Source organism: Protomyctophum parallelum (assembly GCF_964188405.1).
Source record: "Protomyctophum parallelum genome assembly, chromosome: 3".
NCBI classification, from domain to species: domain Eukaryota; kingdom Metazoa; phylum Chordata; class Actinopteri; order Myctophiformes; family Myctophidae; genus Protomyctophum; species Protomyctophum parallelum.
In genome coordinates this window covers 55,871,143-55,893,334 of record NC_139698.1, presented here as the reverse complement: position 1 = coordinate 55,893,334, position 22,192 = coordinate 55,871,143, and the positions used below count along the sequence as shown (strand labels likewise).

The 22,192-nt window shown below is 42.1% G+C and overlaps 1 protein-coding gene across 1 annotated transcript; it reads left to right on the top strand.

The window, feature by feature from the left end:
* Nucleotides 1–3,725: 3,725 nt before the first annotated feature.
* On the top strand, nucleotides 3,726–21,627 carry LOC310856761 (cytochrome P450 2K1-like; the record flags this gene model as incomplete). Its single annotated transcript, XM_083762236.1, has 13 exons — nucleotides 3,726–3,794; nucleotides 3,884–3,959; nucleotides 4,103–4,208; nucleotides 4,379–4,625; nucleotides 18,221–18,391; nucleotides 18,760–18,922; nucleotides 19,182–19,331; nucleotides 19,428–19,588; nucleotides 19,694–19,873; nucleotides 19,960–20,101; nucleotides 20,278–20,462; nucleotides 20,602–20,743; nucleotides 21,440–21,627. 13 exons carry the CDS (start codon nucleotides 3,726–3,728, stop codon nucleotides 21,625–21,627), a joined length of 1,980 nt encoding a protein of 659 aa, XP_083618362.1.
* Nucleotides 21,628–22,192: the final 565 nt, after the last annotated feature.

Below are 22,192 nucleotides of genomic sequence, written 5' to 3'. Positions count from 1 at the left end.
GTGAGACAGAGGTGCAGGAGAGGAGGCGGAGGCAACCAACCATCTCTGCTATAAAGCCTGGTCCTACCCTTCACACCCCTGCCAGATTTTCAGTCTACTCTACCTGGACCTAGTTAGTAGTGAGTCATGTTCCTCTCGGGCTAGCAGCAACTTATCACTCTGTGTGTTATCCTGAATACTTACATCTCTCTCCTGTATTTGCATTACCTCCTACCACCCTGGACCTGGAAATTGGAAGCTTGCCTAACCTGCCTCTGTCTGCCATCTGTACACTCTGCTCTGCTCCCGAACTTTATCTGAAGTATATCATTAAATATCCTGTCTTAATCATTAATCTATATTCTAAAACTGCAACTCTGTCTGTCTCCTTGTCTGTACCTGGGTTCAAACTAACCTATATGACATGTAGACTAACGTGCTTGACAGAGTCGAACGTAATCGATGCAAGAATACATAAGCAACGCTGGGTGAGAGAAATTCCTCCCTTGCGTTGTGTCGGTTACGTCTCGCACCGTCTGGTTGAGATCTGATCCCAATCCAACACAACAAAATTGCTTGCGTTGCGTACCTTGCGTCGAGGACAGCCTGCCCATCTGGATGCAGCAGAGAGCAAGATTTTGTTTTCCTGCTCTGCTCCTACCCCCACCCCACACCAATGCCCACCTACCCCCGAAGCAAGAGGGGAGGGCTTCCGTTGTAAATATAACCACGAACAGGCATGGCTATCTCACATTATTTCACTTGTCATCAAGATGACCTCATCATTTGAAGCGCAGCTGTGTGGATTGGTCCGTGAATATCCATGGCTGTATGACTGCTCGAACCCAGAGAACAAAGACAACAACACAAAGCTGAACAGCTGGGCTGAGTTTGCTACAGTCTCGGGCAAATGGAGCAAATGGAGAAGCATCCGAGACAGATTCACAAGGAAATTTAAAAGTTTTAATGAGTCAACAGAAACAGAATGCAGGTCCTCGTGTGGCTTTTTTGTCTAGCATTATGTTTTTTGTTTGTCCTAATGTTTGCACTCTTATTTTTTGTCTAGCATCATGTTTTTTGTTTGTCCTAATGTTTGCACTCTTATTTTTTGTCTAGCATCATGTTTTTGAGTGGTGCACATGTGACTATGAGTACCAGTAGGGGCAAAAGTGGCGCTGTTGTGCCAGAGACAGAGAGAGAGAGAGAGACAGATAGTGCTGCACTGTTGCCTGCTAATGAGAGAGATAGGGGGGGGGGGGGGGGGGGGGGTTGCACCACTCAGTTCACACGGTGTGATTTTAAGCTACTTCCTGCTGTTGTAGCAGGCTAGGTGCTAGATGTAAATTTGTACATTTGTCTTGTTTTTACTAAGGTTCAGTCTGTTTTTACAAATAAAACATTTTGCTTGTTAGGGGAGAGCCGGGTCAGTTGGTGCGGTAGGTAGGTTTCACCTCGGACTGGATACCATGCAACACTTTTCGTCGCGTATTTCCGGCGACGTCATTCCATTCCACAGCGCGCCTTGCAGAGATTTTTTTCCATTTCCTTGGAAGATTGACCGAGATACAGACCCTTTTGTGTTTTTGCACACTGTAAGTACAAAATATTTGAGTGTTTAATGTTTGTACGGATGTATTTATTAGCTGACGATTGTTAATGGATTTCATCTGTTAGGCTAATCTGTATACTAACCCCAGGCGAAGATTCCATTGAAAAATATGCATTAGCCTTTGAGCTAGCTAGCAAAACATATCAACAGACGCCCGAGTGACGGGCGGCGCATCCATGCGCCTTTACGCATAGCATAGCAGCCCATAGCACTGCCTATGTTAGTGGTTCCCAAACTTTAGCAGTGTTTTCATATGCCAGAGAGGATTTCTTTTTAGCGGCTCTAGCAGTGAGTCTCAGCCCTTTCGTTTCGGGGACCCCCAGTTTAACATGCGTTGGTCTGCGGACCCCATTTAGTCTACGGACTATACACTGGCCTATGTAGGCTATAGGCACAATTTTGTTGTAGGCTACTTGTTACAATGACATTAAAGATCTATATGTAGCCTATATATATATTTATATATCATATATGTAAACACCAAAGTGGTGTCCGGGGACCCCCAGGGGTCCTTGAGGGAGTTCCACGGGGTCTCCAGCTAAATAATGGTTGGGAAACAAATTAACCCTTATGGATCTGTAACTCAGAGAGTGTACAAATGGACTCTCAGAATTAAATTGATTTTAAAATATAAATTGGGGTCTCAAAGTTAGAAATACCACTAGGTGGGGTCCGTGGACTGGTGCATGTCAGGCTGGGGGTCCTTGGGGTTGAATGGGTTGGGAGTCACTGCTAGAGCTGTAAAATAAATCATCTTTTATGGGGGTCCCTGGCATATCTTTTCAAATGGGGGTCCGCGGGCTCATTTGTGTCAATTTGGGGGTCCTTGACAGGGAAACATTTGGGAACCACTGATATAGGCCTATATAGCCTATAATTAAAATATAGATATAGACAGGCCATTTGTTGCCATTTCTTCCATGCAGATGCCCAGAATTAGAGTGAGGAAGACCTCAAGAGGTCTCTACCCACCAGATGTCTTCCCCCTAGCCTACCAGGCCGTCTTAGACGGCCAGTCTGTCCGTGGGGCAGCTAAGGTCCATGGGGTGTCAGAGACGACACTGAGGCGTTATAAGCAGAGGAAGGCCCTGGACCCTGACGCCCCACTACCTGGCTACAATCCCCATAATAGGGTCTTGAGTGCAGCCAAGGAAGCTGTCCTCCAGAATACCTACTCAAGGCATCCAGTATTTATTATGGCCTCAGCCCTAGGGAGGTAAGATCAAATGATGAGGCATATAAGTGCTGGTTATGATGCATTAGAACTATAGCCTAAGCTCAGTGAAACAGCACAACACCAAGCTATGTGCTGTTCCACTGAGTCTACAATGCATCACAACCAGCACTTATAAATTAGCCTACATGGGCTAGGAACCATTGGTTATTAAAGTAGGGTCGGGGGACCCCAGGGGGCCCCCAGAGGGAGTCCCTGGGGGGGGGGGGGGGGTCCTTAGCTAAATTATGGATATTAGGAATCAAATGGACTCTTATGTATTTCTATAATTCCCAGAGATAGAAATGCCATTATATGAGGACCTAATGCATAAACTGGTGCTCCTTGCAATTAATATGGCTGACTGCTATAGCTGTAAAAAAAATTATTTCAGTTTTGACAACTTATATGAATGCATTGTAGGACTACATATTAACATTTTTGTTTATGTTCAGCTGTTTACAAAAATGTTAGACAAAGTAAAAATAATTTAAATATAAATATAAATCAAGATGCATAACATTTATTACTGACATGGACAATGAAACTACTTTTAATAATTCATCGTTTATGTCATCAGGCTTGCTTTTCAGCTGGCCAGGGAGCATGGCTGCCAATATCCAGCACCCTGGGCTGCCAGAGAGATGGCTGGGAAGGGCTGGCTAACAAGCTTCCTGGAGCGAAACCCTGTCTTGTCACTTCGCCGTCCTCAGGCCACCAGCCTTTCAAGAGCGACCAGCTCTTGAAACCACCCAGTCATTGTGGGGAATTTCTTCCAGAACCTGTCCCAAGTCATCACACGTCACCGCTTCCAAGCGAAGGACATCTGGAACATGGAGCACCATGGACACACACACGAGCACCGTTACTGTCCAAGTTCCGGACAAAGTCATCGCCTGCCGAGGCAGAAAGCAGGTTGGCGCCATGACGTCCGCAGAGAGGGGGACCTTGGTCACCATGGCGTTCGCCGTCAGTGCACAAAGAAACAGGTTGGTGAGATGTGAAAATACTTTCCGCTGTGCTGTACTTGTACTGTACATGGACAATAAATTTAATCTCATCTCAACAGCATTCCACCACAGTTCATCTTCCCCAGGAAGAACTTTAAGGACCACTTTGTGCGGGAGGGCCCCCAGGCTGCATTGGAACAGCTGGATGGTTGGATGGTGATGGTTCTGGATGGATGCAGGAGAAAGACTTCTTAGTTTTCTTAAAGCACTTTGTGCGTCACAGCAGAGCTACAAAGGAAGCTAAAGTCCTTCTGCTGCTTGACAACCATGTGTCTCACCTCTCCCTGGAAGGCATCGATTACTGCAGGGAAAATGGAGTTGTGCTGCTGTCCTTCCCTCCCCACTGCTCCCACAAGCTCCAGCCTCTGGACCGCAGTGTGTACGGCCCGCTGAAGAGGTACATCAATTCTGCGATGGACCAGTGGATAATGCAAAACCCTGGGAAAACAATGTGCATCTACCATTTACCAGGTGTGTTGCTTTGATCAATGTCTGACTCCAACTGAACTAAAATACTGTGACATTACTCAAACATAAAACACTTACCAATTGGCTCCACCAAAAGAGGACCACCGCCATCCTCACAGACACCCCTGTGAAAGCAGCATTGGAAGAGGAGAAAAGGGTCTCGATGGCAAAGAAGAAAAAGCTGTTTCCTTCCAAGCCTTCCAAGGCTCCTAAAAGATCTGCTGGCCAGGCTGCTGTGTCTTCTAAGCAGGCTCCTACAACGTCTGCTGGCCAGTCTGCTGGGTCTAAGGCTCCAACAAGGTCTGCTGGCAAAAAGGCCAAGTCTAAGACCAACAACACGCCTGTGGTGCCTGCCATTGATGATGATAACACGGAGTGCATTGTGTGTGGGGAAACTGACTTCAATAGTAGGCCAGGGCTTTGGATAACGTGCGACGTCTGTGGCGTCTGGGCACACGAGGAGTGCACAGATACAGAGCAGACTTATGTCTGCCACGTCTGTGAGGACTTCAATTGAGCTGCTATGCACGCCCCCCCCCCCCACACACACACACACACACACACACACACACACACACACTAATCTGTTTCTCCCCTGTGTTTTTGTTTTATAGGCTATTTGAATATTTGTTCTTTCAATCAGTCTAATCGATCATTCTTATTTCAATCAATCTATGGGGCTTGGTGTAGGGTTGTAGCCTATTTGTGTTTGATTTTGTGTTGCAGTTAATAGTCTAGGCCTATTTGCAAGATTTTGAGGTTTATATTTTAAATGGCATTTAATGTTTGCAGTTGCACTTTTTATATGAAACGTTTACAGTGTTTGTTTACAATGTGTATTGTGTAGCCTATAGGCCTAATGTTTCCTAGGCTAGCCTACTGTTGTGGTTTTTATAGGCCAATGCAAAGTGTTATAGCCTATTGGGATATATATATTTTTTTAATAGGCCTGATTTTACTCTGAGAGTGTAGCCTACAAATGGAACCAAATGTGTAACAGGTCCATTTTGTTCAATTTGTAGGCTATACACTCTAGTTACAGACCCATAAGGGTCCAAACCAGGGTCTATGGACCCTCATTTAATGACATTTCTACCTCCAGGACCCCCAATATATATTGTAAAATGAATGCTGATTTAACTGAGTGTAGCCTACACATGGAACCAAATGGACTGTTACACATTTGGTTCCATTTACACTCAGGGTTACAGACCCATACGGGTTTCAAACCATCATTTAGGTGCAGATCCCCTGGAACTGCGGACCCCCTTGAATGCACTTGTGAACACTCCTTTTAAAGCACTTTGAATAATGCACTATTAAATGTTTGCAGTTGCACCATTTAGCCTGTTCAGTACCATGTTTTAAGGTGTTCTAAACAGCTGACCGAAGGGAATAAAATGAAGTGAACATGTCCATTCTATTTCATTAATTCTATCTATAGCCTAAACATATTGTTGGTAGGAGAATTAGGATCAGAAGTCACTCTTAATCTATTCTAAATGGTCTAGCTAGCCTAATTGTTCATTTAGACTAGATATTCTGACATGTTTTAATTTGCTGGGGGACCCCCTAGAGCCCCCCCAATGGCCCTTGTGGTCCCCGGACCACATGTTGAGAGCCGCTGACATAGTTGAGAACCACTGGCATAGGCTGCAGCTGACATTTAGACTAATCAACCAATTTAGCTCCAGCCTGTTTTGGACATGGAATGGACATAATGTGAAACCCTACTCAAAAGGTAAGGATTAGGAATAATTTTAGAAATTTGTTTGACAATCAGAAGTGGACATTTTGTAGAAGGATTGTATTGAAGCATAACTGAGCGTTAGATGCCAGAAACATGACTTAATAGCTTTATTTAGGACGATTTATGTGAGAGCGCCTTTCGCCCTGCTGCTACGCAGCTTTCGTCCTGTCAATAGCGCTGTGCGGAAGTGAGCGCGAGATCACTTTGCTTGCCGATAGCGTCCGACTCGTTACACCAAAAAAAAAAAAAACACTCGGGGTAATGGGAGAGGACAAGTGTATCTTGTTCACAAAAAAGTTTGGTTACTTGAAATTAATTAATATCTGTGCAGGGAGGGAATTAGTAAAATGCACGCCAACCGACCTGGCTCTCCCCTACTTCTTGTGTGGAATCAAATGTCTATTTTATTCATAGTGTACTTTATTACCCCATTTAAACCTATGTTTCTATATCAGTGGTTCTCAAACTATTTCAGTGCTGCACTAAGAGCTTGCAGATCTGCTATTTTTCACTAGCTAAAGTATAACGTAATGCTTAAAACACAAAGGGGTTCCCGTCTGGAATGGGTTAAATGTATATCCATTTCATACAGTATACTGTATGTGAGAACCCAAAAATGTCACGTTTACTACTCATATACTGTAAGCCTCATGAGGCACACATACATTGTCAGAGAATTTCAGTCTGACAAAAGGGAATTCAGTTAAAAGTAATACATTTTGTTTTCAACAACTGCAAGTCACCCACGTAGATGATTGAGGATTTATTTTCTAGGCGTCATGAGACTCATTTCAATGGTGCACTCCATGGGACCCCCGGAAATTATCCACCGTGCAGCAGGTATACCAAAAGCATTCTCGATCACCCGACGTGCTCTTGACAGCCTGTAGTTGTAGATGCGCTCATCACCTGTCAGATTCCTCCTTGTAAAACAACGAAAACATACAGATTATATATCAGCGGAAATATTGCTATTGCCTAACAACACATACAATTTACAATTTAGGCATTTAGCAGACGCTCTTAATCCAGAGCGACTTGCATTAAACACATGCCTTTCAGCAGGCCAAAGGGACTATTATCTTTTTGTGATGATTGGAAAGTTGTTATTTTTCATGTCATTATTATGATTTGAATACCCAGGACCCGAATGGATATAAGAACGCAAGGACTTTGTCGGGGGTATCATTTTAGACTAAGTATTTGGCTGTATTCATTCAATCAATGAAATACACAAATAGATTCAACAGATGCAATGCAGTCTCACCTCCATATGGTCTCATCAGGAAAAATGTAAGAAACGCAAGGACTATGCATGTCTAAAATAACCTTGAGTGTTTTTGTCCGTTTGACTCCCCCACGCAAGGATCAAAACACTATGTAGAGGCCTTTATTGTGCCATAGTCCTACAGGAGGTTTGTCACAGGCGTAGGCTGGTAATTGGGGTTAGTGCATATTGACTCTTGTTCCAACTTTACTGTGCCTGCATGCTTTTGTGTATTATAACCATATCGTTATCGTCAGAGAATGTCTGGAGATGGCATGTTCCGGAGTTGTAGCTGAAGTCAGAAGATGAAGATGAAGATGGTAAATAGGAAGGGTGACAGAACGGTTCCCTGGGGTATATTTAATGTAGCAATACTGTTTAATGTGACAATACCGTTCTTGTCACTATTGTTCACAGCACAAGACGTCCATACTTAAAGGAGGTGAAACACATGTGGATGAGCTTTCTGTAATGAACACACATAAAGGATATGTAGCTGTCAAACCTTTATTTGAAAAAGAAAGAAATACATTACAGACAGTGTTTTTACAGGTATGACAGAGTAAATATTGTCTTTTACAATGCATTCTATGAAGACAAAATACTACCGAGAATCTAAACAAATGATAAAACTAAGTGATCAAAATACACTATGCTAATATGTGTGGACAAACACTGATTCTCATATTGTTATATCAGTATCAGCAAACTCTAATGTCTTCTTTGAAGAAAAAGGAAAGACACATCATTTAACTAACAGATTTTTCTGATGTATGTGTCTTCATGTGTGTATTTAGACTACCAATTCGACTAAAGCCTTTTTCACAAACTTTACACTCAAATGGTTTTTCCCCTGTATGAGTCCTCATGTGTGCTTTTAGTTCCCCATTATGAGTACACCCCTTGCCACAAACTGTACACGTAAAGGGCTTTTCCCCTGTATGACTCATCATGTGTCTTTGTAGATCAGCCGTTTGGCTACAGCCCTTGCCACAAACTGTACACGTAAAGGGTTTTTCCCCTGTATGAGTCCTCATGTGTACGTTTAAATCCCCATTATGACTACAGCCCTTGCCACAAACTGTACACGTAAAGGGCTTTTCCCCTGTGTGAGTTATCATGTGTAATTTTACATGACCCTTTTAACATTAGAGCTGATATTATGAATGGTGCTGCTGCTAGCGCAAACCTTTAAACAGCAGCTAATGGTCCCAGGATAGATCTCTCCAGGGGGAGCCTATTATCGTTCTGCGCAATTGATGAAGACGAACTCCGCAAAACCATATCACAAATGATATCATCCTCCTGTTCATTGGATACAATTCCCACCACCTTTCTCAAAGAGGTCTTAGACAGTGTGATTGGAGATATCCTAAAATTTGTAAACAGCTCGCTACAATCAGGCGTCTTCCCAGACTCACTGAAGACTGCTGTAGTTAAGCCCCTTCTCAAGAAACACAATCTTGATCCCTCTGTTTTGGGTAACTATCGACCCAAGATGCAACGATACAGATTTTTCAATTCCGATCCGATCCGATATATTAATTTTGAAATTTCCCGATATCCGATATTTGCCGATCCGATATTTGCTGTAGGCTACATAGCAAAACAAATGAATACAAAAAAATTCAAAGAGGGGATGTTTATGGTTAAGTGTTTAACCTGTAAAAATAAGAATATGAACTGTTTAACCTGTAAACCTTAAGGGAATGGCAACCTGTTAATTAATACTATGGATTATTATTATGTGCAAAGGTACATTTTTACCCCTAAAGTGATGCCTGCATGTAACCTGTTAATTCATTATATGGTTTATTATTAATAATAATAATAATAGTAATTAGTATTATTGCTATATACACGTGGTACCTTTTTACCCCTAATGCGATGCCGGGAATCAGCTGCGCTTTCATGTGACAAAAGCCCTGAGCCTTACCGACAGAACTCGTGGAGAAAAAAAATACCTCAGGACGTTTGTTATGGTGCTAGCTGGTGTTGTGTTGCTACTTTAGTTTGCAAACTCTTGTCTGTCTTAAGAATTGCACTACACTTACAATCTGAATCAGTGTTTAAGCTTCTGACAACAATGTCATGGTTTGATAACTGAGCCAATTATATAAAGACGGATTTTACCGCGACGACGACGCGCTTATTCTTCATCATCATCATCGTCATCGTCACAGCAGCGTCGTCACAGCAGCATTTTTTTCAATGGCAATAATAAAGTTACAAAGATTGAATCACATAGCGCTAAACAGCACGTGTGTATATATAGCAGAAGAATGGATTACAAGAGCAGTCTCATCAACAATGTCAGAACGCAGCTAGAGGATAGGCTCCACCACACAACTGAACTGCGCATGCAGTGATTTGACTGATCCGTCATCATCCGTGCGATGACGGGTAAACGTTATACTTGTATTACTGTTAAGTCTGTATTAAAGTGATTCCATTCTCTTGCATATTGCACCTTAGTGGGGCTTTTTTCTATAGTCTCTGTTTGCAGTCTGTACATACTGGAGGTTGGATTCGCTCACTGCACTGTCTGTGCAAGACGGACTGTAAACATTAAACACGTGTCCCCCTCCTGTATCGGAGCGTGTATCGGTGTATCAAATCCGATCTCCGATACATTAATTAAGCTGGATCGGAGGCCGATACCGATATAATATCGGATCGGTTGCATCTCTATTTCAAATCTACCCTTCCTGGGCAAGGTTTTAGAAAAATGCATCTTTCATCAATTGGATGTGTTTCTACAGAACAATAATGTGCACAACAAATTCCAATCTGGCTTTAGGAAAGGTCACAGTACAGAAACAGCACTTGTAAAAGTAATGAATGATCTTAGGGTGTCTGCTGACAAGAAACATGTATCCGTTCTCTTACTTCTAGATCTAACGGCTGCATTTGACACGATTGATCATTCAATTTTAATACAGCGTGTGCTGCCTTCAGTCAGGCAGTATTGTATTTTGTTATTTAGCACGCCTGTGTCTTGATTTGTGTAACTGCATTTAAGTCATGTCTTAATTGTTAAATGTCACCATGACATTCTGATCATTAGGATCAAAGCACTTCAACAGGTGTGTCTAGTTAGTGCTCTTAGTGACAGCAGTTCAGTGTAATTAGTGCAGACTGCAGAGCTGATCGTTTCTACATATACCAAGCTCAGAGAAGGACATGCTGTTTCTGCTCTCTTCATTTGACGTTTAGGTCTTTGATAGCATCGTTGGTAAGAGTGCAAATACTTTTATGTTATATTTTATACATGTTCTTACAATTAAGATACATTTGTACAAGTTTTGTGTAACTTTTATATTGTTTTATAATTTACTCATACCCATCGTATTTACATTGTACTTGCATTCATGTGATTTGTACTCATTATGATTGTATGTATGTTTTTCTTTCTGTCAGTTTTACCCTACTGCCAGTGATTACAGTAAAGACAAATGGAACGGCTTTGTTGGTGTGATTATTGGAGATGGAGTTTATCTGCCTGTCGATTCATGCAAGGCGTGTGAAGGGGACAGGACACAGCGTCTGGAGCACTGGATAGGCCTGTCTGGTACGGCCCTGTCCTGGTTTTCCTCCTACCTATCAAATAGAAGTTACTTTGTCTATAGCCGAGTTTGACTCAGACAAACACGACATCAGTTCTGTATTCCACAGGGCTCGATTCTTGGCCCTCTGCTTTTCTCCTTGTACATACTGCCATTGGGCGAACTCATTGCCAATCACGGAGTCAATTTCTATGCTGATGATACCCAACTATATCTTTCTGTGGCTCCAGATGATCCCTGTGCTTTAGACCCGCTGGTTACCTGTCTGTCTAGCATCAAATGTTGGATGAATGAGAACTTTCTCAAGCTAAATGAGGATAAGACAGAAGTTCTTATAATCGGTTCTAGTGAACAGAAAGAATCAATATTAAGCAGACTTGGCAACCTGACTGTAGAAAGTAACAGTACAGTAAAGAACCTGGGGGTTATTATTGATTCTGAATTTAATTTTAATTCACACATTAATCATGTTACCAAGATTGCCTTTTTTCACCTTAGAAATATTGCACGAATCAGAGCCTATGTGTCCTTGGACGATGCAAAAACGCTAATCCACGCCTTTGTTTTTTCTCGGCTTGATTACTGCAATGCACTTTTTTTCAGGACTGACAGCTGACAGATTACAACTTGTCCAAAATGCAGCAGCCAGAGTTTTAACTAGAACTAAGATGAGAGAACATATTACTCCAGTTTTGGCATCACTGCACTGGCTTCCGGTTGTTTTTAGGATTGATTTTAAAATTATTTTACTTGTCTATAAAGCTCTCAATGGTCTCGCACCTTCCTACCTACGTGACTGCCTGCCTAAATATGTCCCAAACCGCCCCCTAAGGTCTTCCACTGCTGGCCTGCTCGCTTTGCCTAAAAAAATGGCAACTAAAAAATACGGGGAAGCAGCTTTTTGCTTCTAACAAGCTCCCACTGTACCTTCGTCAGGCAGCCTCTGTAGACATTTTTAAAGCTCAGCTCAAGACCCACTTCTACAACATTGCTTTTAATTTATCTTTTATTTTTTATGTCCTCACTGTACTGCATTACTGCTTGTTTTTTAATGTCGTTGCCTTGCTTTTCTTTTATTCTCCATTGTTCTGTAAAGCACTTGAGCTGCATTTCATGTCATGAAAGGTGCTATACAAATAAAGTTTTATTATTATTATATATATATATATATATATATATATATATATATATATATATATATATATATTCATTCCGTGGGTAAATCCCTGTAGGCTACCCACATATTGGTAGCCTATATTAGCCCAATATTGGCGTTATGCATTTCACTTGAACAATGTTGTGTGCGCACGTGCGCGTGCGGAGAAAGACAGAGTTATTTAATGAAAGTGAAGATTATAACGTCCTGTATTGGTAGCCTATATTAGCCCAATATTGCCGTTACGCATTTCACTTGAATAATGTTGTGTGCGCACGTGCGGAGAAAGACAGTTATTTAATGAAACTCAAGATTATAACGTCCTGTCTCGCTGCCGCGGCGCCGCCATGTATAGCCTGTGTGTGTGTGTGTGTGTTTGTGTGTGTGTGTGTGTGTGTGTGTGTGTGTGGCGTGGCGAGAGAGAGAGAGAGAGAGGCGTGGCGAGAGAGAGAGAGATCGTGGCTTCCAGGTGTGTGTGTGTGCAAGCCAGGCATGCGTGTGCGTGTGTGTGCAGGCGTGTGTACTCGGCAGTTGGCTGGCAGGCGAAAATAGCCAAAGCGATCCGTGTAATCGTAATATTTAGGCACAAACAAACTACTGACAAAGTACAATGTTGATGTAACTAAGAGATTCGCTGAGTGAGTTATATTTTAAATACAGAGATTTAGGAATAAGCAAAATCGTGAGGCTACAGTTCCTCTCCTTCCTTGTTTCTCTTCTCCTGCGGGAGATCAGAATCAGATTCTGAGAGCTAGTGTCGGCCTATTAGAAGACAGGGCAGTGTTGCCAGGTTTGCGAATTGTAAGCGAGTCGTAGTGTGTGTTGAATGGCATTTGTGGGCTTGTGAATGATTTTTTTTTTAAATTTGTGCTCACTTGCATAGACCTGGTGGATTTAGCGTGGTGAAAGGGCAACAGTGTTCCGGGGGTGTGGGTGCTTCGGGCAATAATGTTTGTAGTAAACAAATGCATTGCATTGCAAATGCATGAGTGTGGAAGGGAGGCATTTTTGGTGGCAGTGCCAGTGCCAGTGTTTGGCGGGTGATGTTGAGTTTTGGCGTTTGGCGCGATAGGAGGAGATAGGTCCCGAACACTGCGAAGGTAAGTGTGTGACGTCACTGCCGTGTGAGTGTGTGTGGGTGTAGTGTGTAAGATGGTGTTGTGGGTGTTGCAATAGTGACATAGCTGTTGTGGCTTTGGGTACAAGTTCTCACTTGTTAATATAGATTGTAAATGTTAATGTAAATGATCGGATTGTTCAGTTAATGTCACAGCACCATATTTGAATCCCCTTCAGGTTTTACCCAGAAACTAAAATAACTGGTGCCGTGCACCACTCTAGGTCTAGGACCCACACCAAAAAGAAAGAAAATAAAACAGCGTCCTGGCACTTGTGTATGGATGTGTGTGTGCGCGAGTGCACTCTGCCGTGCGTGTGTGTGTGTGTGTGTGCGTTAGCTCCGCAGCTAGCCTCCGTACTCCGCTCACCCACAGTAACCCTCTCCGCTCATGGACAACGGCTCCTCTTCAAAAGACAGCGTAGTCAGTAGAAGTGACAGCGGGATGTGGTTTTGCAGCGGCTGTTCTATGCCTCCGGCGCAGTTAGGGTGGCCACCTGCAAGACCTCAGAAAGGAGGACACTTTTGCGGGGCTCGCTCCCCCGACCCCCCCCCCCCCCCCTCCCAGATCCCCCCCCCCCCCCCCCATATATTAATATTATTACTACTACTATTGCACCTGATTTTCACCACCATCATCTCCAGCATTATGTTCACAGAGAACATATATTTGCTAATTAAATTAACCCTTTTAAATTATAGGGTACCACAAAGGCCATTCATTTTATAATCAATTTATTTTATTTCATGTTTAGATATGTTTTATGTTTAATCTCTTTCTTGTGGGTTTTTTTATACAGTTTTATGGTCATCGGTGTGGGACATAGAATGATGACAGTAGCCTATATGTTCACACAGCCTCCCTTTCTTTATGATGTCGAGTTCCTTGCTCCATTGCTCATTAAATGTAGTTTTTCATTTCGGCATATTTGGTTTGTTTATCTCTGCATTAACTATACTAAAGTGATTGTGAGAGCACAACAAACATACCGACCATCCCACTGGCAGTGTTGCCAGGTTTTGGAAGAGATCCAAGCAACCATGTCTATGAAAACAAGCCCAAAAGAAGCCTGACTAGGCTTAGTAGCCTATTATATAAAACAAGCCCAAAGTCGCTTATAATTAAGCGGACATGGCAACACTCTGAACGTCTGCACTAGCCTCTCTCTTTTTAAGACAGTGTGGCCGGCTCGCTGCGGAGGCGGAGCTGAGCAGCGCTGCGGAGATTTTAATACCCAGGCAGACGACGTAAATGACAGACTATGACAGTAAATGACACAAGCACTGACTGTATATCACAAAAAACCGGACAATTATGTGTCCGGCCAGAGGTTGAGGTGGGAGGAGGACAGGTGGGTCTAAAACCGGACTGTCCGGCGTGAAACCGGACGTCTGACCACCCTAGGCGCAGTCATCCCTGAGTTGATGGCGGGAGATCGTTCGTTGTTTAGAATGGCTCACTGTTTACTGTTTTTCTGGGCAACGTTCAATGGGAAACGGGTGCATGTCTTTTTTCCGACACTCTTTTAGCCGACAGGACAATGGTCCGACAGTTTCGTACTATTGTCTGCAATACCGTCTTTTTACTTTTTTACAGTTCGACACGACATTAGACAGACAGAAGTTCCTGCAATAGTCCGACAAACCATAGGTTAGACAGGTTACCCTAAGGTTAGACACCCTAGGAGGTTAGACGGGACAATAGTCCGATACGGGAGGGGAGGTGCGTGTGTGCATGCGGGGGTAAATGTGTCAAGTCACGTGACCACTGGCTGTGCTACGAATATGAATTATTATTATTATAGCTAACTTAATAGTTCCTGCTGTAAATCCTGTTTTGATTATTTCCCGAGTGAGAATTAATTTGATGCCTTCCATATACTTTCTGGAAATGCATAATGAGCGCTGATTTACGTCGTTGTCTGTATGCATGCATCTAATATGAATTAATATATTATTAAATATATATAGGCTCTGGGTGAATGAAATCCCCCCGCAGGTAAGGTATACCTAATTCGAGATATTTAATGTGATATCATATCGTTATCTTTCTTCATATTATTATTTTCTGCTCTCGTTGCAAAAGACCGCCTCCCAGTGGAACGTTTCTTTAAGGTAAGTCGTGGCTTTCTTAGTCTAGGGGTCTGTGCAAATGCCTCTTGATTTATTGCTGCGTGTGGCACCTGGTTCGGATCCCACTCATGGCAAACTTAAAAACTTTTATTTTATGATGTTCTTTCATAGCCTATATTGTGTATGGACACAATAGCTACATTTTAGACTGTATCATTATTGTATATTATATTTAAAAAGATAGCTGTATTGAATTAATACATATTTAATTATTTGATAGGCAGGCAGACAGACAGACAGACAGACAGACAGACACCAGGCAGGCAGGCAGACAGACAGACAGACAGGCACCAGGCAGGCAGGCAGGCAGGCAGACAGACAGACAGACACCAGGCAGGCAGACAGACAGACTGTCGGTGATATCAGAACCTAGGCGCCAACACGTATCAGCCAGATATGGTGGACCACGATTGCTCCATCCTATCTACTGAAGTTTCTTTTAGCCCAGGCCAGCCTGTCGATGTGCATATTCTACGTCTGCTCATAAAAATCTGGATGGCCACAAACTTTCTTCACTTAAATGACAACAAAACCAAAATAATTATCTTTGGCCATGACACGCCTATCCCTCCCCATACTTTTGGCACTTTCACGCCCAACATCCGTCACCATGTTAAAAACCTTGGCATAATTATCGGCAGCTCATTTAAATTTGACAAGCAAATATCCTCTGTCATCAAAACCAGTTTCTTCCAGCTGCATTTGATTGCTAAAGTAAAACCATATCTTCCCCCGAAGCAACTTGAAACACTAATTCACGCTTTTATTTCCTCTAGATTGGATTATTGTAATGCTTTCTAAAGTTTATACTATACGACTGCAGTTAGTACAAAATGCTGCCGCGTGCCTCCTCACAGGCACAAAAAAGCACAACCTATCTTGGCCCCTATCTTGGCCTCACTCCACGGGCTCCCTGTCAAATTTAGGATTGATTTTACATTTTTGATAATTGCTTTTAAATCCCTCAATGGGCTGGCCCCCTTTTATTTGGCAGAACTTCTTGAACACCATAAGCCGGTCAGCGCTTCAGGTCTCCAGCCTGGGGCCTGTTTCACGAAACTTGGATTAGAGATTAAGCCGGGATTTAACACATATCCTGTTTTAATATATCCTGGATCAGCGATTAACCAGATTAATTTAACCAGTTAACCTGGATATGTTGAGGCCTGATTCGGTTTCATGAAAGTGATGCTACATTAGTTACCATGGAAACTAATGCTTTGGACTTAGCCTGCTCCGGACCAGGCGAACAGCCAGGTTTAACCTAATCCTGATGTCTTTACTGTTCATTAAAAGCCCAATACATTCTCAATGGCAATAGCACAAACTTTGGCATGCTACTAGTCCTACATACTTACACCTAGAAACCCCATTCAAACCTATTTAGGTTCATCTTACGGTGGACATGTTTGCCTGAAAAGGAATCTTTGAAATGTTTCATAGTTTTAGAAATATAGTGCTTTCAGATTTGAGACATTTATAGGCAGATAGTGGCATGTCAAAAAATCACTTTCACCTAGAAACACCATTCACACTTTGTAAAATTCAGCTTACTGTGGAGACAGATTCTGGAACTTTTTACTTTGAAATGTTTTGTAGTTTCTGAGTTATTTAACTTAAGCAGTCAAACTGATCACAAACCAATTATGTTTTCCAGACTTATTCAATTATTATGGGTTTATGTTGCCTTATTTGTATCGGTCTGCATTAAAGGACTAATTTAAGCACTATATAAAATCAAATAATCAAAATATATAGGCTGCACAACATCATGACAGCTTGTGAGCTTGTAGATCAGCTGCTTTTGGTGAATGTTCCCCAGAATAGGTTTGCTGTCGTGCAAGTGCACGGTTAAGAAGAATTATTAATTATATATATTTATTTTTTTGTAACAGTGAAAACCACTAAATATTACCATTACTAATTGTTTTACAACATATTACCATTGTAACGTTTCACCCACTATTGAACCCATGACCCACAGTTCACCAGTCTGGCCCCTGTCTGGACAACAACCCCCTTCCCCAAAGGTAGCTCCCTCGGAGGACGGAGTTATGGCCAAATATCACAATGTGACAATATCATTATGCTTACAATATTAATAATTCTGTTTTAAGTTAATAAGAGTGGTAAAATGTAAACTATATTTTTGGGGTAGTTAATCATTCAGTCTATCCACTATTGAGAGTATGTTCTCTCTTTAATTACAGCAGCAGTATTTATTTTAGAAGCTTAAGTCCTTGTATCAGTAAGTCTTGAATAGATTAGTAAAGATACTGAGATATACAGAAGGGGGCAGTAATGCAACTATTAAGGATGCAAACTGCCATAATACCCCATGAAGAAGAAGGATCAGTAAATCTGTGTTCCACAGAAGGGGTCTATCCACACTTTTCCTGGGCTGTGTGTGCTACAGTTCCTGTCGATTTGATCCAATGAAAGCCAATGAAACTGGTCAGATGACCAATGATATCCAATGAAATCAACAGGAACTGGAGCACACACAGCCCAGGAAAAGTGTGGATAGAGACAAAAAGCCAGGCTATCTATTCAGCCAGGCTTGCTGATCCGGCTCGCCAAATCCGCCAATTCTGAGCCTCGCTTGGCTTTAGTGGAACGGAATAAACCAGGCTGTAAAGACCAGGATTGAAAAAGCCTGGTTTTGGCCTAAATCCTGGAATTAGTTAATCCAAGTTTCGTGAAACAGGCCCCTGGACACCCAGTACTCCAAAATGAAACGCACCCAAAATTAAAGTTATTACCTCCAGCTGCATTCCTGCATACCTCCAGCATGCCTTCGGCATAATGCACCAGTTGCAACAGTTGCACCAGTTGCCACAAACAAAGAGAGTTACTTTAGAATTCAGGGGAAGCACGATTTGCCAGCTCACTTCAGGGACGCAAGTTGAGAGTTTGAATACAATGCGTTTTTTAGAAGATCATCTTTTACAGTCTGCCAGTTCAATCATGCTGCTGGGAGCTGTTATTTTCCTGTTTGTTCTCTACCTCCTCTCCTCCAGCAGCCAGGAACAAAGGAAGGAACCTCCAGGACCCAGGCCTCTGCCTCTGCTTGGAAACCTACTGCAGCTGGATCTCAGTAGTATACACACCTCCCTTTGTCATGTAAGATTGTGTTAACCATAATGTATGTGTTCCTTTGTTTCATACCGTCTGTGACAAGCAAAAACACCTGTAAATGAAATTATATTCACTCACTGTAAGTGAACATTATCAAATGAGTGTCTTAAAACATATTGCACTCTGAGCACTGTTTCCAGAGAATTTCTGAAAAAGTAAAACAATTAGGAAGTTCTCACTCGCAAAAAAAGGAAAGAAAGTTGAAGAACTTGTGGAAATATCAGATCTACAAGCTCGGAAAGTATTGCATCGCGACAGGTTTTGAACTTGTAGATCTGCTATTTTCAGCTCAAAGGTTTGGGAACCACTGCTGTAGAGCATAATTTTACACATCTCACACTTTGTCTCTGTAGCTGGCCAAGAAATATGGACCAGTGTTCACAATCCACCTTGGACATAAGAAAGTAGTGGTCCTGGCAGGATACAAGACAGTAAAACAGGCTCTGGTCAACTATGCTGAGGAGTTTGGAGACAGAGAGATCACTCCTGTATTCTATGACTTCAATAAAGGGCATGGTAAAGTTCTGTATGTTTTGTGTAACTCAGTTCATTTGTCACATCTTTTCTGACTTGGACAAGGCTAATGTTTGTGTGTGTGTGTGTGTGTGTGTGTGTGTGTGTGTGTGTGTGTGTGTGTGTGTGTGTGTGTGTGTGTGTGTGTGTGTGTGTGTGTGTGTGTGTGTGTGTGTGTGTGTGTGTGTGTGTGTGTGTGTGTGTGTGTGTGTGTGTGTGTGTGTGTGTGTGTGTGTGTGTGTGTGTGTACACGCACGCACAGGTATAATTTTTTCCAATGGTGAGTCCTGGAAAGAGATGAGGCGCTTTGCCTTGACTAACCTGAGAGACTTTGGCATGGGAAAGAGGATGAGTGAAGAGAACATCATACACGAATGTCATTACATGATTGACACAATTGAAAAACATGAAGGTAACCAAATGTTGTGAACAGTGGAAGTCATAATGCCAAAAATAAATGTTCATTTAAAAATGAAACTTGACCTAATATGGATTCTGTTTGTCACAGGCAAAGCCTTTGATTCAACCCAGGCAGTGACTTATGCAGCGTCCAATATTATATCAGCCATTGTCTATGGAGACAGGTTTGAATACACTGATCCTGTGTTCCAAGCAATGGTGGACAGAGACAATGAAGCTATACGTCTTACAGGATCAGCTGCCATTCAGGTGTAGTACAATCTGTTATTATAGTCTTTAATCTGTGTTAATTTAGTCATGTCATGGAAACCATGGTGTAACCCTAACTTTAAAATGTCATTATTTGCATTACAGGTGTACAATGTCTTTCCCTGGCTCGGCCCTTGGATGAAAACCTGGAGGCTCCTGATGAAGATTATTGAAAACAACAGAGAGGAGACAAGGAGACTAATAAGGGGAATGAAGGAAACTCTGAACCCTCAAATGCTCAGAGGCTTTATAGATTCATTCCTGATGCGGAAGAAGGGTTTGGAGGTAAATACAAATTCTAGTAGTGCTCTTACGCTACTATTGTACCCATCAACACTTATTTTACTTTGTCACCTGTCTGTTGATTTTAGGACTCTGGAATCATGGATTCACATTATCATGATGACAACCTGGTCTACAGTGTGATGAATTTGTTTGCAGCTGGAACTGATACTACAGGACATACAATTAGATGGGGTCTACTGTTGATGGCCAAGTACCCTCATATTCAAGGTAGACTATGACATTACTATGACACATCTGATGACAGATATGAGCCGACAAATACTATAGCTTTTATAGCTCTATACTGTAGCTTTCTACTATAGCTTTCTCTGGTGAAATTCTATTTAAAGTGCTTATGAGACTGTATAATTATTGTAATGCTTATTCCTTTCCCATTTTCCCAGATGAGGTTCAGGCAGAGCTTAGCAGGGTGACTGGAAGTCGTCAGGTGCATGTTGAGGACAGGAAGAACCTACCCTACACTGATGCTGTTATCCATGAGATCCACAGAGTAGCCAACATTGTTCCTTTGTCAATTCCTCACATCACTAGCCAAGATGTCACCTTCCAGGGCTATTTCATCAAGAAGGTAAATTACTTTTAAATTACAATAAAAATAATAATAATAATAATAATAATATATTTGTGCATGATGTCCATCTGAAAACATGAAAGTTGAGTCAATGTTTTGGGTCATCATGTAATAGTCCTGTTATCTTTGGGAACAGGGAACTCCTGTGATTCCTCTACTTACTTCTGTCCTGAATGATGAGACTGAATGGGAAAGTCCACACACGTTTAACCCCAATAACTTTCTGGATAAAGAGGGCCAGTTTGTCAAGAGAAAAGCCTTCATGACCTTTTCTGCAGGTAAACGCCTTAGTATTTTTCAGTATTGAGTGTGAATGTTGCAGTTTTGCCAGGCATATTGTAATTATCTCCCCCCGGCTTCACGTTTTTGCTTATTACTGAACCATAGGTTACCATAGGAGAAGGAAATCCCAAATTCCTTGGATGGGGCAACTTTCCATATAGGCCATGCCCATTTCTCCCCGACTAATTTCGCTATGTTGGGCTTCCAATCATTGCAGGAGTTTCCTGAAAAATGCACAAACAAATACATGCAACTACCCCAAATTTGAATCATAGAGTTCACTTAGGGGGTGCCACAAATGCTACAAATGTCACTATTTGTTTCAAAAATGAGATTATTTTCTTTTCACCATTTTGGATACAAATGGTCTTGTGCATCATGTAAATGGCCATCCAACACAGATTTGATACTCCATAGCCTTTACCTATATATTATATTTGCCTAAATGTGTCGGTGAGGGCTATTTCTTACAAGAATATTAACTTCCAAATCCAATCATACCCACATTGCAATTGCATGTTGAAGCCAAGGGCCTCAATAGAGCTCCAACATCTAATAGAACTCCAAAAGTACTTTCACTTGTGCCCAATGGGGGGCGACACAAACACTTCCGCACACAGCTTCCTTGCGTCCTGATGGGTGCACCCCAGTTCAACCACAGTTCTAACAGTTGCAATAACTTATTTTTTCAGGTCGTAGGGCATGTCCAGGAGAGAGCCTGGCCAAGATGGAGGTCTTCCTCTTCCTCACCTCTCTCCTGCAGCGCTTTCGTTTCACTCCTCCACCTGGGGTAACAGAGGATGAACTGGATCTGACGGCAACTGTCGGTTTGACCCTCACCCCTTCACCTCATCAGCTGTGTGCTGTCAGTCGCCTCTAAATAGGATGGTTCTTGCAGAATATTTTCCATTGTTGCATTGCTCATAAACAAGAACTTTCCATAATGTTAGTGTAGGTAAATGGAGTCCAGACACCATCACTCATGTACAGTATTACTGCCTGTGTCATTTATAGTATTATGCTACGATCAAAGGCTGATTTAAAGGTATAGGAAATAAATAATATATTAACCCATTCTGACCGGGCACCCATTTTGGTGTCGGCATCATGTTATGCTTTAGCTATTTAAAAATAGCAGATCTACAAGCTCATATCGCGCCACCGAGTGGCGCGATACGAGCTTGTAGGTCTGCTATTTTTGAAAAATCGAAGAGCGACTGACATTTTTAGAATCTGATCTCAGGTCAGAATGGGTTCATCAGACACAGTGTGTGTCCGGCGGAAACCTCGTATGAATCTGATCTCAGGTCAGAATGGGTTAATAGAACTACAGTTTGTCTCAGTATTTGGACAGTATAATAACACATAGAAGTAGAACAAACATTCACTCAAGCAATGCAACCTGATATCCACAGATGTATAATTTTAATGCACTACTATGTATT